General features: G+C 38.7%; 1 protein-coding gene across 2 annotated transcripts in view; it reads right to left on the minus strand.

The window, feature by feature from the left end:
• Window positions 1–14,399, minus strand: part of mtbp (MDM2 binding protein) — a 30,623-nt gene extending 16,224 nt beyond the window's left edge. The window contains exons 1-9 of one of the 2 annotated variants that reach the window (XM_073485620.1): window positions 14,256–14,399; window positions 13,858–13,941; window positions 13,688–13,761; window positions 12,964–13,112; window positions 12,565–12,623; window positions 11,510–11,654; window positions 10,847–10,961; window positions 7,415–7,531; window positions 29–123 (exon numbers count right to left, since the gene is read on the minus strand). In XM_073485620.1, the coding sequence (XP_073341721.1) occupies window positions 29–123; window positions 7,415–7,531; window positions 10,847–10,961; window positions 11,510–11,654; window positions 12,565–12,623; window positions 12,964–13,112; window positions 13,688–13,761; window positions 13,858–13,941; window positions 14,256–14,322 (905 nt within the window). In that variant the 5' untranslated portion in view covers window positions 14,323–14,399. The remainder of the gene's footprint in view (window positions 1–28; window positions 124–7,414; window positions 7,532–10,846; window positions 10,962–11,509; window positions 11,655–12,564; window positions 12,624–12,963; window positions 13,113–13,687; window positions 13,762–13,857; window positions 13,942–14,255) is intronic. The other variant, XM_073485621.1, reaches the window with a different exon arrangement.
• Window positions 14,400–15,155: the final 756 nt, after the last annotated feature.

A 15,155-nucleotide genomic window follows, 5' to 3' on the forward strand; every position in this document is an offset into this window, starting at 1 on the left:
AATACACACACTTCAGAAATGAGGATACAGATCAAACTGGGTTCCAGACATCAGAAAGCTGGGCAGGTCTGACAGATTAACCAGCTGAACCAAATCTAAAGCTGGTGTGTAGTAATGGAAGACCTGCAAAAACAGAACAGAAGATAAAACACACAGAACAACATCTAAAAATAAACAACAATCACTTCAGCTTCGGGAGTTGGATACCTTCCATCAGTTTTATGACAAGGATACAACTGAAGTGTCCTTGAGCAAGATATTGTGCCCAGACCAGGTCAGAGGTGATGTTATGTAATTGAGCCTGAAATCTGATCTTCTTTTGCTCTAAATCTGGATTTGAAAAAGTCAGCAAAATAATATTGTGTGATAAAGGAATAGGAGGGTTTTAAGGAGGGAGAAAGATTTAGATGTCCACATAGATGTGAGAAAAATGTTTGGCAGTTATCTTCAATAAATGACTTAATATAATAAAGTGTAACATCAAAATCACAGGAGCTGCAATTTTTTGAGAAATGTAAAATGTTTCACAACATACAGTACCATTTTAAATAAAGCACTGTGGTGTTACAAAGACACAAACCCCTGGCCTACAAATCATACATTCTACATGTAACATTTTACCACTTAAAATGTGACTCATCACAATATCTGTCAAGGGACTCACAATATGATTTTGTTTTGTACATCATTCATCTGTACTTCTATCATTATGTATATATATATATATATATATATATATATATATATATATATATATATATATATATATATATATATATATATATATATATATATATATATGTGTGTGTGTGTGTGTGTGAGATATATATATATAAATATAAATAAAATTATATATTTTATATTTATATAAAATTATTCAACCCCCACTACAAATTAGGTTTATTGGCAAAATGTACAAACTAGCAGCTGTTTGCAATAAACATCAAACAAGAACAATTTAAATAGCTCAACACAACTAATATTCCAAGTGGTTTCTCCAAATTCAACACAAAATGCTACTTTTAATGACTACTGCAGTCTCAAAATTATTCAACCCCTTCATGACAAGCATCTTTAGAACTTAATAGAGCACCCTTTTGCTGTTATGACCTACTGCAACGTGATGCATAGCCAGACACCAGCTTCTGGCAGTGTTCCTGAGGAATCTTAGCCCATTCCTCATGGGCAAAGGCCTTCAGTTCATTAATATTCTTGGGTTTGCGTGCTGCAACCGCCTTTTTCAAATCCCACCAGAGATTTTCAATGGGGTTCAAGTCAGGCGACTGTGATGGCCACTCTAGTATCTTCCAGGACTTCTTCTGAAACCAAGCCTTGGTGGACTTTGAGGTATGCTTGGAATCATTGTCCTGTTGGAAGGTCCAATGATGCCCAAGCTTCAGCTTCCTCACAGACGGCATGACATTTTCTCCCAGGATTTCCTGGTACTTGATTGAATCCATCTTGCCCTCCACATGCTGCAGGTTTCCAGTGCCAGAGGAAGCTAAGCAGCCCCAGAGCATCACTGAGCCACCGCCATGCTTCACTGTAGGCAGGGTGTTCTTTTTTTTTAGCGTATGCTTTATTCTTTCTCCTCCAGACATACCGCTGATCCATAGGCCCAAAAAGTTACCAGTTTTGTTTGATCGCTCCACAGAACAGAATCCCAAAACCTCTTTGGCTTATTTATATAGTTTTGAGCAAATTGGAGCCGACTTTTCTTATGCTTTTGGGTCAGTAGTGGTGTACGTCTTGGAGTTCGGGCATGGAGCCCTTCAGCGTTTAGTATGCGCCTTACTGTAGAAACTGAAACCTCAGTGCCTGCTGCCACCAAGTCTTGCTGCAGGTCTTTTGCAGTCACTCGAGGGTTTTTGACCATCTGCCTCCTCAGGACTCTGGTGGCAGCCGCTGATAGCTTCCTCTTTCTGCCACGTCCAGGTAGTGTAGCCACTGTTCCTTTAACTTTAAACTTGCGAACTATGCTCCCAACTGTATCTCTAGGAACATTCAGTGCCTTTGCTATCTTTTTGTATCCTTTTCCTTGTTTGTGCAAGGCAATGATCTCTTCTCTGAATGTTTTGGACAATTCTCTTGACTTAGCCATATTTCCAACATGCAATGAAACGTCACCGTCAACAGTCCAGGTATTTGAGGTGTTCAATCTCAAGCACACCTGATGCAACTAATGAAGCCCTTGATTGGTTGCATCAGGTGTGCTTGAGACCACACCTGATTTGCAAATGTGTGCTCTTATGAGGAATTCTATTCAGGGGGTTGAATATTTTTGAGACTGCAGCAGTTATTGAAAGTAGGATTTAGTGTTGAATTTGGATAAAATCCTTGTAATATTAGTTTTATTTAACTATTTAAAATGTTCTTGTGTAATTTGTTTATCGCAAACACCTGAATTTTTTTTAAATTTTGCCAATAAACCTAAAATGCAATGGGGGTTGAATAATTTTGATTGCAACTGTATATATGTATATATATATATATATATACTATAATATTGTCAGTAATGCTGATTAACTTTCTGTTGACCAACTAATTGTTTCAGCATTACCATAACACACAGAATATATTATGTTTTCGGTCAGGAACCCATCAGGTTTTTAACACACTGTAGCTCATATTTAAAAAAATGTAACATTCTGCAGTTGTCCTACTTATCTAATGAGCTCATGACATTACGAGGAAATCAATAATATATAAATCATTTGTCACAAGGAAAAACAGGTCATTTACATACACGGAAAATTACAAGAATACTAAAGAAAGCCTGAAATCTCAATCTCATAATTTATTGATCTGGAAGAAAAAAATGAAGTGCTGACCTACTTCTGATAGACTCCTATAGATTAAGAGAAGATAAAAATTTTAACGAGCCGAAGTCGAACTCTCAGTTTCACCCACTTTCCCTAACAAGTAGGGAAAGTTTACTTCCCCCTTGTCTAAATGCAAATTGCATATGCCTTTGTACAGTATGTTTAAACATGACTGAGTGATTCAACATGACTTCATTCTGATTTCTGTGCTGTGTATTTTTCCATTACCACAGAAATACATTTTATTCTCATTCATTTTTTGTGAAGAGTACTTCCTCTGTGAATAGCACTGTGAACAGTGAGAGCTGTTCATTAGCCATCCATTTTTGTGTTACATTGTGTAACAGTCATCCAGATACATTAGGCTACTGTGAAGGCACTTCACTGACCAACACTGGCACTACTTTCACAAATACTACAGACATATTGTACATATATTTCCAAACCCACAAAATCATTAGAATCACATATATTTTTTTGTGACAGGAGGATGTTATGGTGAAACAAAAAGTCTTTTGTGCAGCTTAACAGATTAGGTATCAACAAGCAGTTATTGTGATGTTGCTATGAATAGGACAGACTGACGCATGACTTTTGCTGCAGTTTTAGGTTGCTTAGGAGAGGGACGTGTCTGAATGCAGATTTTGTGGCCAGAAAACCCAAAAGAAAGTGCGATGTCAAGCTCTTTCCTTCCCTTGACAAACTGTCTTGAGGTGCTTTCAAAAAGGACACTCCAAGAGACTAAATGTCAACATTTGAATATGCTGGAGGGCTGTTGGATCGGTGTAGGAGAACATTTACCATTAATAAAAAGTGTCTCTAACATACAGCTCCCTGGAGATAAAGTTGGAAGGATAAAAAAGGTGACTGTAACATGATTCATAGGCATTTCCTCCATACAGTGGGCCTTGAAAATGTGTAGAAAGGATATACAATTACCTTTTCAGCAACATTCACTAAAACTCCAAAAAAGATGCAATATGAACTGACCACCCGTCAAATTCATACTCCAAACTGTAACTGTAGCTGCCGTTAGCTTGTTAGCTCAGTTGATCGTGCAACTAGCAGTCTTTAGCCGACTCTGCCTAGACAGGGAGCTCGGAGCACCGGAGGAGTGTTAGCAAATGCTGGTGGGGAGAGAATGGGCAGACTGGGTGAGTGTGTAACAGAACCAGGCTCAGCAGCCTCCCAATGAACACAACCTTTATAAAAAAATGCTATCTTATAAAAAAAATGTTGTTCTATTTTTACCTATTCATTTTTTTTATTTTTAAACGGCATCCAGCACAGCAGCTGCAGACTTGCGTAGTTTCATTGTACAATGCCAAATTAAGATTATTCTATCCAATCTTTTCTACTCTATTCTATTCATTGTGTGCAGCGTGATTGAACATTTAATCCATATAACAGACAACTATATTACAAGTATGTGATATAAGCATGCCTATATTCAATACTTGCCTGCAGGTTATTCCTAATGTGCAATAGATCATAAATCTTATACTGAACACATACTTCAGGTTCGGTGCTCACACAGCACAGTGTGGCCTCCCTGCCTGCTGAGCCAAAGCTTGTGCATGTGTGTGTGTTAGTAATTATCATAACAATTACTCCTGACAGTGAGGAGGGCTAATAGTTTTCGTCTGAGCAGAGTTTAGATTGTGTGTTTGTGTCTAAGTCATTTTACAGTCAGTTATCCCAGCAGTGTGGAGATGTGATAGTTTTGTTGTCCTCAGAGTTCTTTTTAATTGTGTGCCAAGACAATCACCACCATCTGCTTCTCTGTACAGAGATCTGATGAGATCACACACCCCCACACACAAAACACAAACGCACATAAACACACCGACTCACTCTTCGTAGACATGCAAATGAGCAGAGTGCAGAATGCACAACACACACACGCGAGCGCGCGCCCTCACACACACGCCCTCACACACACACACACACACACACACACACACACACACACACTAACTATGGTGCTCTGCTGTGTTAACTGATGAGCACACACAACAACACAAACACATATTGTCTGCTGCCAGACACAAACACACAAGAGCAGACAATGGTTAAGATAAACACATCACACATAATTAAACAATATTAAACTTACAAATGTCTCTGTATATCACTCCCCTCACCTGAAAAGATTATTTTCAATATTTCTTTAATGTGTAAAACAGACATCCTTTCAAGTAATTGTCTTTAATGCTAATGCTATTAATGTCACTAGTGTGTATGTGCATGTGTGCAGTAGACCCTGTGTGGTTTTATTGTTATTGATATTATTTTACATTAGGAGACTCATTAGAGAACTATACCAACTATTATAAAAGACATAGTCTCACACTCTCTATACAAAAACACAGCTTTTACACAGCACACAACCACCACCAACACACAAACATACCATTGGAGTTTCAACACTCAATCACAAAGACTATATTATTTCAGCATTTTAAAAAATTCAGTAAAACAGCCGACAGTCTACCTCCATGCTTGTGATTCTGTGAGGCTGTAGTAGGCACCATTTTGCTTTGAGCAAAGTGGTAACATCAGCACACTAACATTCTCAATGCTAACTGGCTGATGTTTATCAGGTATGTTTACCATTAACTACCAACTAAGATGTTGACAGCTTGTAAGCATGCTAACATTCACCAATTAGTGAAAATGCCTTCAGTCTTTTAGGTAAAAAAACAACATATTATACAAATTAAAATGTGTACCTAATGATGGTGCTAGGCGGACCAACCGCTAATGGGTAATGAGGCTAATGGGGCTAAATGCCAGTAGTTTGCTTGGTCCTGCCTTTACAACACAAAGATTTGCTGCTTTTCTCTGTTTCACATGATCGTTAATTGAATATCTTTGAATTTTAGACTGTTAGTCGGACCAAACTTTTGAAGCATCAACATGGATCGTGAAACTCTTTTTCATTATTTTTTGACATTTTATAGACCAAATGATTAATGGCTTAATAAGGAAAACAACTGGCAGAGGCATGAGTTATTACTGTCAATAGTGTTGATACACATTTACTGAGGTGACACACTGTGTGGATGGAAATATCACAGCGAGCCGACAGCTCACTCAAGTTTTACGGTATCAGCCAGTTATTCATATCACCACAAGACAAATAATTTTGATCTGCTCCATCAAGAAATGTAGGATACAAGATCTGACAGAAAAGGAAAAGCTGAGGAATTAAAAGTGAAAGATGCAACTTGGCAAAAAAAGGTTGATGCCAAATGAAAGTGAGGTTTGCCCTTAAAGTAAATAAACACTGGTGAAAGACGGATGGGCGAAAGATGCGCGCAAAATCGAGGAAGGCTGACTGCAGCCTACAGATTCCTCTCAGTTGAAACCTTGGGCATTGGCTTTCCGTCATGAGATGATAAATCTATATTCGAATACTGTTTTCTGGCTACGAAGTCATCACAGGTACAAGAGGTCGGCAGTATTTGGCAGATAAAATACATTTGATTTAACTGACGGATGTGAGGGTCCTCCTGTCACAGGTTTCTCTATGTGATTAAAGGGCAACCAGGAAGTGACCCCTCATGTGAACTCATCTTCTTCTAGCCACCAGAAATCATTAGGAGACAAAACTGTGTGAAGCTCATTCTACTCCCCCAGCTAGGAACTAAGATGTGGGTTAAAATGGGGTTAAACTGGGGTTAAAGGAACAGTTGTCCCCTAAATGAAAATTCAGTCATTATCTACTAAACGTCCTGTCAATCAAAACCTCCCCTGAAGATTGTAGGAACATGGACACAGACATAATTTCATCAATCTTCTTTCAAGCTGCAGAAATGAACAGCCTCAAACAAGGTTTCCTCCCTGACAACTTTTGGATCAACTACAGGGCCAACAACTCTCTGGCAGAAGATTCTGCTTGTGGCTGTGGGGACACTGCTGGCATGTTGGAGAACAAATCTTTGTTATAGGGAAAGAAACAAAACAGAATGAAGTGAACGGCTCTATGACACCCATAAATTTAGCTGCATAAGGTTTTTCGAAAAGTTAAATGAGAAGATATCTTTAATTTGTTCAGTGATTCAAACATATCTGTTGTTTAGCCCACTGACTGCCATTTCTCCAGTATTTCCCTGAGTATTTCCCGCAGAGGGATTACGAGTAGGGATATCTTCTTCCTGCATACTTTAGTTAGCTGGCTATTAAGTCACTGCCATGAACAATTTCGCCGGAACTGTAGGGGACCCGAAACTGTAGATTTGCAAAAAATCCCTTGTGAGATTTGTAATCTTTCTTTAATGTGCGTGTTGTACAAACTATGTTATTGTTATGTTTTATCGTATGTATAATGCCACAGGGTACCTTTAAGGTATCTTCTCCTAATAAAGTCCATGTCAACTGAATGATGTTGGTGGTTCAGAAATGGGACTCACTACTCAACAAAAAACATATAAAAACAAGCACACATGCAACCCATTATCAGGCCAGATATCACACACTTGACCTGACATGATGAACAAATTCTCATTTCAGGGTGAAGGGTCAATTTTGACAACAAAACAATGAAGACATAAGAAGACGTGACAAGTAGTGAAGAGCTCAGGACTCACCTCAGATTGTAGTTTGTGGTCTGTAGTTGTGTATGGAGCTTCCAAGGGACTGAACCCTGATATCTGATGCAATGGAGAGCGCAGAGAAAAGCCATCGAAACGGAGCTCTGACACATACTGAGCAAAACACACACACACACACACACACACAAAAGAGAAAAAGCAGAAAGCGATTTTATTTTTTTGATTAAATCACACACAATCTCTCGCAATCAGCACAACTTTAGTTGGAAATAAATAGTTGTACTACATATAACAGAGATACACAAACTTTTTGGCCTCACGCAGATTGCTATGTTACAGTAGGCCTATATTACTCAGTTGTCAAGCGATTGCTCTCAAGTCTTTGTCACGTGGCTGTACATCTAATGATACACGTGCACATACACATATTAGTTGTTATGCTGTGTATAACACGGCTGTAAAGTGGTGGTGGTTATATCAGACAGGCATTTATTCCTTTGGGAATTCTCCTTTGTTCCATCACTCTCCAACTGTGAAGCTTTTACTGACTGACTGTCGGAGCCAACTCACTTCTGAAAGCAGCAACTTAGAAAAGGTCACTTTATTGAAGGGGAAGCTGCATGCTTGCCTCAGCATACTCAGAGCTCAGTCGACCGAGCAGAGAAAACTTTTGTCAAGCATGCAATAGCATTGCCGGTTGACTAGGATAAAAATTCAACTCAGATTATAGTATGACTGAAACTTGATGAGGCCAATACCAATATAAATATTTGAGAATTTTGAAAATATCAATTTACATTTGTTTTATTCAACATTTTGATAAGCAACCCTTACATTTATTTAAATGCGTTCAAAAGATTGTGTGCACTTTCAAATCATTTATTTATTTATTCATTTAAAGTGGCAATAATCTTTTTTTTTAAATCAACAATGGAATGGAAGGTGTTGCTCTGTGATGAATTCTAGCTCGTTGATTTTGTTTTTGTGCAACTTTACTTAAGATGTTGTGTTTCGAGCTTGTTCTGCTGCTCACATGGCCAAAAAATAAAAATTAATGCTACTTTCAACTTGTTTCAAGGTCGCACACAGACAAATATATTAAAAATACAAACAGAAATATTCAACCTATGTTAAATTAAACTAAAAAATTCAGGTATTAATGACCTTTGCTACAGATATGCATTAGCTTTTGTGAGCCTTTTGTACCTTATTTCCACAACAAAATATCAAAAGTGAAGAAATGAGCAGTTCTGCTAATATTGCAGGCTAATAAGATGAATCTTTATTTATGCCCAAGTGATGCACAACGCTGACCAAGTACAGTAGTTCTTATTTTGCCTCATAAATATGTATTTTGAAAAGTACTGTATGTCTGCATCAGCCAGTGGGCCATCAAGATAAGATCAGGCATAATGATATGTTATTTCCACTACAGGAGAGACATTATGTTCTTTCTTAGGTGGAAGTGTATGTGCATTGAGAACACTGTGAGAAATGGTAAACATGCATTGTCATCAAGCAAAAAAAAGATAAAAGCAGGCAGCTTAGTGCTTAAAAAGGTTGATACTATAAAAAACCTGACATATGACATCCTTTGCAAAACGCATTATTTAACATCATGATGTAACTTCAGAGTCATTTCAAGATACCTCTCTTTGTATTTTCAGGCACAAACTGAAAATGGCAAATAAAAATCTCAGCCAGTTTTTTAAAAAATCAACAGTATGAGACATGAAGGGAAACTCCACAGCGAAACAGATTGCTCACCATCCCCAGAGAAACATGGAAGAATAGCACAAAATTTGCCAATTCTGTCCAGAGACAGAAAACTGCTGCACCTGCCAGAGATTGGGCTTAATGAGAAAGAAGTACAAGTGGGCATGAAGTTGTCTCCAGAGAAGAAACAAAAAATGCTGTCAGCTCACCTCAGCCTACTAACTTTGACATTAAAAGGCAGTGTGTAAAGCTTCTTGGAAATTAAGTACACTACATGGGCAAGATTGTTATTGTTTAACATCTTGATCCAAAATAATGGCCTCTATTCATCTGGAAGAGTTCCCACAAGACTCTGGGGCCTTGCTGCAGAGATCTGTTCCTATTCAGCCTCAAAAATGTAAAGAAAATGTGTGTTTAATCGTAGGGAGTTCCTTCTTACTTTTAGTGAAGGGAATGAGGTTGAGCACTGTTGTTAAAGCCTTTATTTTCATCTAAATACACTTTTTCAATTTAAATTCCTTTAAATACTGACAGAAACTGCCCAGTGGTGTTCTCTTTGTCCTTTGCCGAAGCCCGGCCCAATAATCAATTGCAGCCGACTCCTCAGGGAGCAAGGTCGAGTCAGAGCGGGGCAGAGCCGGGTCGGGCTGTGCCAGGGCAGGCCAGGCCGGGCCGAGTCGGGTTAGCTGCCAGGGCAATGCCAGCAGGGCAGAGCCATTTCCCATGACCCCCAGTGACCTCCAGTAATGCCTCTAGATTTAGTCAGCAGCAGAATAAGACTTATGCCCCACAGAATCAAAAATTCACTCAATTTAAAAGAAAACGTGTGAAATTTCCCCCCATGGCTTTGTGTGCACTGCATGAGGAATTTCATATGAAAAAGATAAAGGAACAAACACTGAGGCATGAATCAGGTCTCTGAACCATGATTAGCCCTTTCTGTACTATTTCTCACTGGGGCCAGCAAGCTGTGCACTCCAGCCTACAGAGATCACTGCTCATCATAAAGAGCCCTGGGTGAGCAAGCAGGTAGGTTCAAGAGGACACAGATTTTCTTGATGCTCTCTTCAGTACATATTCAGAATACACACACAATCACATACACAGAGTTGATAAGACAAAACAAGTTATTTCCCTGCAAGAGGCTAACACACACACCTTTTCCTTCATTGCTGCTTCTAAATAATCTATCACACTTACAGTACTTCAAAACTGGGCAATATATAGATATTATATTGTTATATTGTGTGATATGACATAAGTGTTGTCTATTGTTGGTTTTAATGGCTGCATTACAGTCAAGTGATGTCATTTTCTGAACGTAACTTAACTGTTTTACCTGTTCTAACACTTGCCTTCCTTCAACATCCACATACACTTTTTTCTAATATCTTAACTATCTTTTTAATGGCAAACAGCTTTGTTTTACTGCAGAGGCATGCAAATGTTGTACACGCATATACAGACACACAACCTTCTTCGAAATCCTTCTTCCTCTTTCTCATTAGCCAGTCTCTTTGGCCCCCCCAGAGTCCTGTGTCGCCAACACCCTCTCTTCTGTGTTTGTAACCATTAAAGTGTTTTCAACAAAACTAATACTGCTGAGGTGATCTCCTGCTGTAAATTCTATAGATTCAAGTGAGTTCATGTTTTCTCCTCCAATTTTCTATACCCCATAATGAAGACGAAAGTGAAATGAATATGCAAAAGGAGCAGACTCCACACACTCGCTCCACTTCCTGGGGTCCTTACCTTCTTCTCTCTGATGACCAGACCGCCCCTCCATAGTTCTCTGTGGTCAATACAGCTGTCTAGATTAGCGGGCTCCACCAGACTGGCACTCAGGTAGGATGCTGCTTTCTGCCACCTGGGCAAGAAAAAAAGGCAAATAATGGCCATGACTGTTGAAATTTGGGAACTTTTATTCCTGCTTCCTGTAAATTAGGAATTAAAGTCCTGAATCATCTTAAATTCCTTTTTAGGTAGTACAGCAGCAAAATATTGTTAAAGGATTACTGCAGCAGTTTTGTCTCTAATTCAAAAGAGTGAGAAAGAGTGTTGCGTAGACTAATTCATCAGCTACTTTAAGTTGACACCAGCTCATATGTACTCTTCTACCTCCCCCTAGTGGTAAAAACTGAGCATTTCACAAACAATTTTATCTGCAAATGTACACAATACTGCTGCCTTTCCTACATTGTGATCCATCACTGCAATCTTCAGCCTTTCATTTTTAGCATACCACAAAAACAATATTAGGTGCATGCGTCTGTGTTGGCACTTTGACTCCAAACCCAGTTAATGTGCACGTATACTGAATTACAATGACTTCTTCTCTTGCTGTGTTTGCATATAAGATTTAATCATTCATTTTTTTGTTTTGTGCAAATCACGAAATGTGTTTCTTCTCCTCACCCAGTGGTGTGTTTTGTGACTACAGTGATCTTAGCAGTGTGCCAGCAGGACATGTGTTTGAGGGCTCCCAGCAGAGGCAGCAGGTCTTTGATAGGAGGAGACTGCTCTGCAGAGCCCAACACCAGCACATCCAGCAAGGCTTTACCTGAGGGAGAAAAAATGTGACAAACCTTAGAGGAATTCATTAGACCTTTTCGTTCTCTTTCTTTCTTCTTTTTTGTCTCTAAAGAATTTCATGAGAGGTCAATGAACCAAGCTGGTTGCTCCACTCACAACATCTTTTAAGCAGGTGGGTAGAATTGCCTGTTGGCAATTCTAAATATCAATATCTGTAGAAACCACTAGTGACTCCAGCTCCTCAGGGCAGCTAACGATGGAGGGAGACTGGTCCTGAACTCCTGAGGTGGAGTGCTACGAAACACTTTTAAAGAAAAGTGAAATATTACTTCAGGAGGCACACTTGTAGTCAGAGCAGAAGTATCCCCATCTTCCCACTGATGAGTGCATATTTATGAAGTACACTAGGCCATTTTTTCTACATGGCTGCTGCGGGCAGATTTTCAAAACCTAATTGCTTGAAATTGGACTGGCTCCTTGCAACACAGCTGAGGAGTTTGGCTTCAATAAAAAGGTTTAAATTCCTCGTTACTGGAAACTTTTGGCAAAGAGAGAACTCTCGCTTGACATTGCTTTGTGAAGCAAACTAACTTTTTGCTCAGTTGCCCCCTCAGAAAACTAGACAAATGTTGTTCTCCTTGTTAAAGTAAACTGGCGAGCTGTGCTGTACAGACACCCAAAACACCCAAAAATCATCTGAGAAGTAGCGAGTGGAAACATTTTGGATTAAACGCCATCGGTAGAATAATTGTGCCCTTGAATTGATTTGAATACATTTCATGTTAGTTCTAATTTATTCCAGCTGGATGTTTTGAAACAGCCCTACTGAGCACACAGAAGCAAGCAAATTACAGCCACGCCAATAAGACAGCTACAAAAGATGACTCACTTTATTCTGTATATAAATACAGTGAGTACTATGGATTGGCCAGCAGTACCTGGAGGTGGTAGCTTGTCTGAAAGTAGGTGCAGTCCTTCTGCTGCCTCCTCTATCAGCCTGTTCAGAAAGGAAATTCAGATTCAGACTTTGATTCTTTAAGACACATAAATAATATTTTTTAATAATATTTATATACCAATTTGTTTCATTTTTAACCTGTACAATAGCAAGTTGTCTTAAAATAAATTTCATGATTCGACTATACAAAAAAATATTAATTTGTTTCCTTCCATTAACTCATTAGGGTTAATCCAGTAGTATCATCAACAATGAAGTTTAATATGCTCAAATAATATCAACTGCACACAGATGTATCAGGCTCATACCTGCAACACTAAGCAGAAAAAATAAGCATATATATTTATATATAGAACAGAAATTGTTATCTGTCACTCACTCTGTCAGTGCTGCCTGGTCAGCCTTCTGGTCTGTTGCTTCCTGATTATTCAGAGAACTGAGACATGACTCCAAAGCAGTAGACCTCTCCTCCTCACTATCAGTTTTCTGATGGACCGTCCCCAGCTCTTCCCAGTCTGAGCTGCAAAACTACACACAGGCGATATAAGTTTGGACACAGAATTCAGCCACCCCTTTATCCATATATCAATAGTTTGAATTTTAAAAATCCTGATACTTTTGCTCTTTAAATGTCATATCCCCCTTCTTCGTTGGAAATCAAAACACTGATGTGACAGGATACAGTATGTTGATGACATGTTGCAAAGTTGTAATAAAGTTGTGTGTTTTGTCATTTATTTCTGACAGTATTATCAGATCCAATATTCAATTTTTTTTTTGATTATTGGTATTGGTAACACCGATAAAATAAATATAATTCTTTATGCACTTAAATGGCATGAAGTCTCTATATGCTTAGGACCAGGAAATTACAATCAAAAAAAGCCTTCTTAGTGCTGACTGAATTGTGTCAAGTATTGAGAACTGATTACATGCACCACAAGTTGAAGCTTGAGCAGCATTTTCTAATTCTGTGGATACTTTTCTTATCTCTTGACTGAGGCATGTTCTACATCACAATATAAGACTGCAGGCACGTTTAAAGATTCCCAGTTCCCTGCAACATAAACCATGTTGATGACAAAACTGTCCCGATGTCTCACCTGCGTAGCTCCTTGGCATGCCTGAACAGCAAAGTACCACCTCTGACCTGATGGGCTGCCACTGAGAGAACAAGCTGGGAAAACATGAAGAGTGAAAGAGATGAGGAAAGATGTTGAAAAAAACAATCGGTTCAGTGTGAAACATGCCCATAGTGCCCAAGTTACTGTACCTGGAAACACAGAGATCACTCTCTCTGCTTCCTGAGTTGAGATGTCCACAAGTCTGTCATATATCTGCTTTACTGGCTCCAGGTCTGTGAACAATGACAAGTCAGCTGAGCTACCATCACAACCAGACTACTGGTTTATTTAAGATAAAAGCATATACATAGATAGCACCAACATCAATGCCTGGATAACTTAAAATGTCTACAAGCCAAATGTATGTGACTGTCTTGAAACCAACTTATCTTAAGAAACAATTAAACCTGGATATTAACTGCTCTACAGAGTTAAATCACTAGCTAGCTAATTCAACTTGGCTTAGCAGAGTTGACGTTAGCAAAGTAGTTAGTATGAGTGTAACGTAGCTAACGCTGTAAGTTTCAAACGTCGAGTTAAAACTTACATTTATAATCCTCCGCCAGGCCGTCATCAATTTGGCAAAATGATAAAACCAACACGTACCGGTCCATATCGCATATCAGTAAATTCAGCGCGTATCTCTGCTTAGAGTAAAAAAAATCGGCCGATCGTGAACAACAATCTTTCGCGCACTGTCAAATTTCCCACCGGTGCTTCTTCTTCTGCTGTAGTAGAACGTGTCGGCGCTACAAAGCACGCCACCGCCTCCTACTGGACTGAGACTGAACTACCAGACAGGCCTGCTAACTATTTACAAATCTAACCAGTCTGCCTCAGATCATCTCATTTCAGCACGTCTCTTTCTCTCACATACAGTACACAGTGCATTATTAGATGCTTTCTTGTCAACAATCCCATCTTAATATGTCCATTCATAGTTTAATTTAAAAAAGACACCTATAGTAATTAGACCACACTGTCTAAGTTATCTTTCTGACTTAATAATATTTAAAGGATTGTTTTACAACCCATCTTCCTTATCAAGAACGTATTTAAATGCACCTAAAGTGGGATGTGATAAAGTTGTCTTTTAACAGTTTTACCTATACCTATACGTTATATCTGTTCACACCCTGCATGAGCGAGTATACATAATCCGTAAGGGGTTTTTCTTTACTTCATTTAGCATGATGTTCGTCTCCAAACATCTTCTTACCAGTATTTTAATGTTGGAAACTGTCATTGACATCAGTGTATAAAAACTCTAAATTGACATCATAATGCAAGCCGTAGCCTCTCCAATTGCCACAATCTCCAGCTCTTTCCGCTCTTATGCTCATAATTTACTCCCAGATAAAAAAATATTTTTGATACTTTGGAAGCACATTGCAAACAGTCTGTGCTGTTTTATTACAAACTGTATTTTAACACATGCCAAAAACTT

Source organism: Pagrus major, chromosome 17, assembly GCF_040436345.1.
Source record: "Pagrus major chromosome 17, Pma_NU_1.0".
In the NCBI taxonomy this organism is placed as follows: domain Eukaryota; kingdom Metazoa; phylum Chordata; class Actinopteri; order Spariformes; family Sparidae; genus Pagrus; species Pagrus major.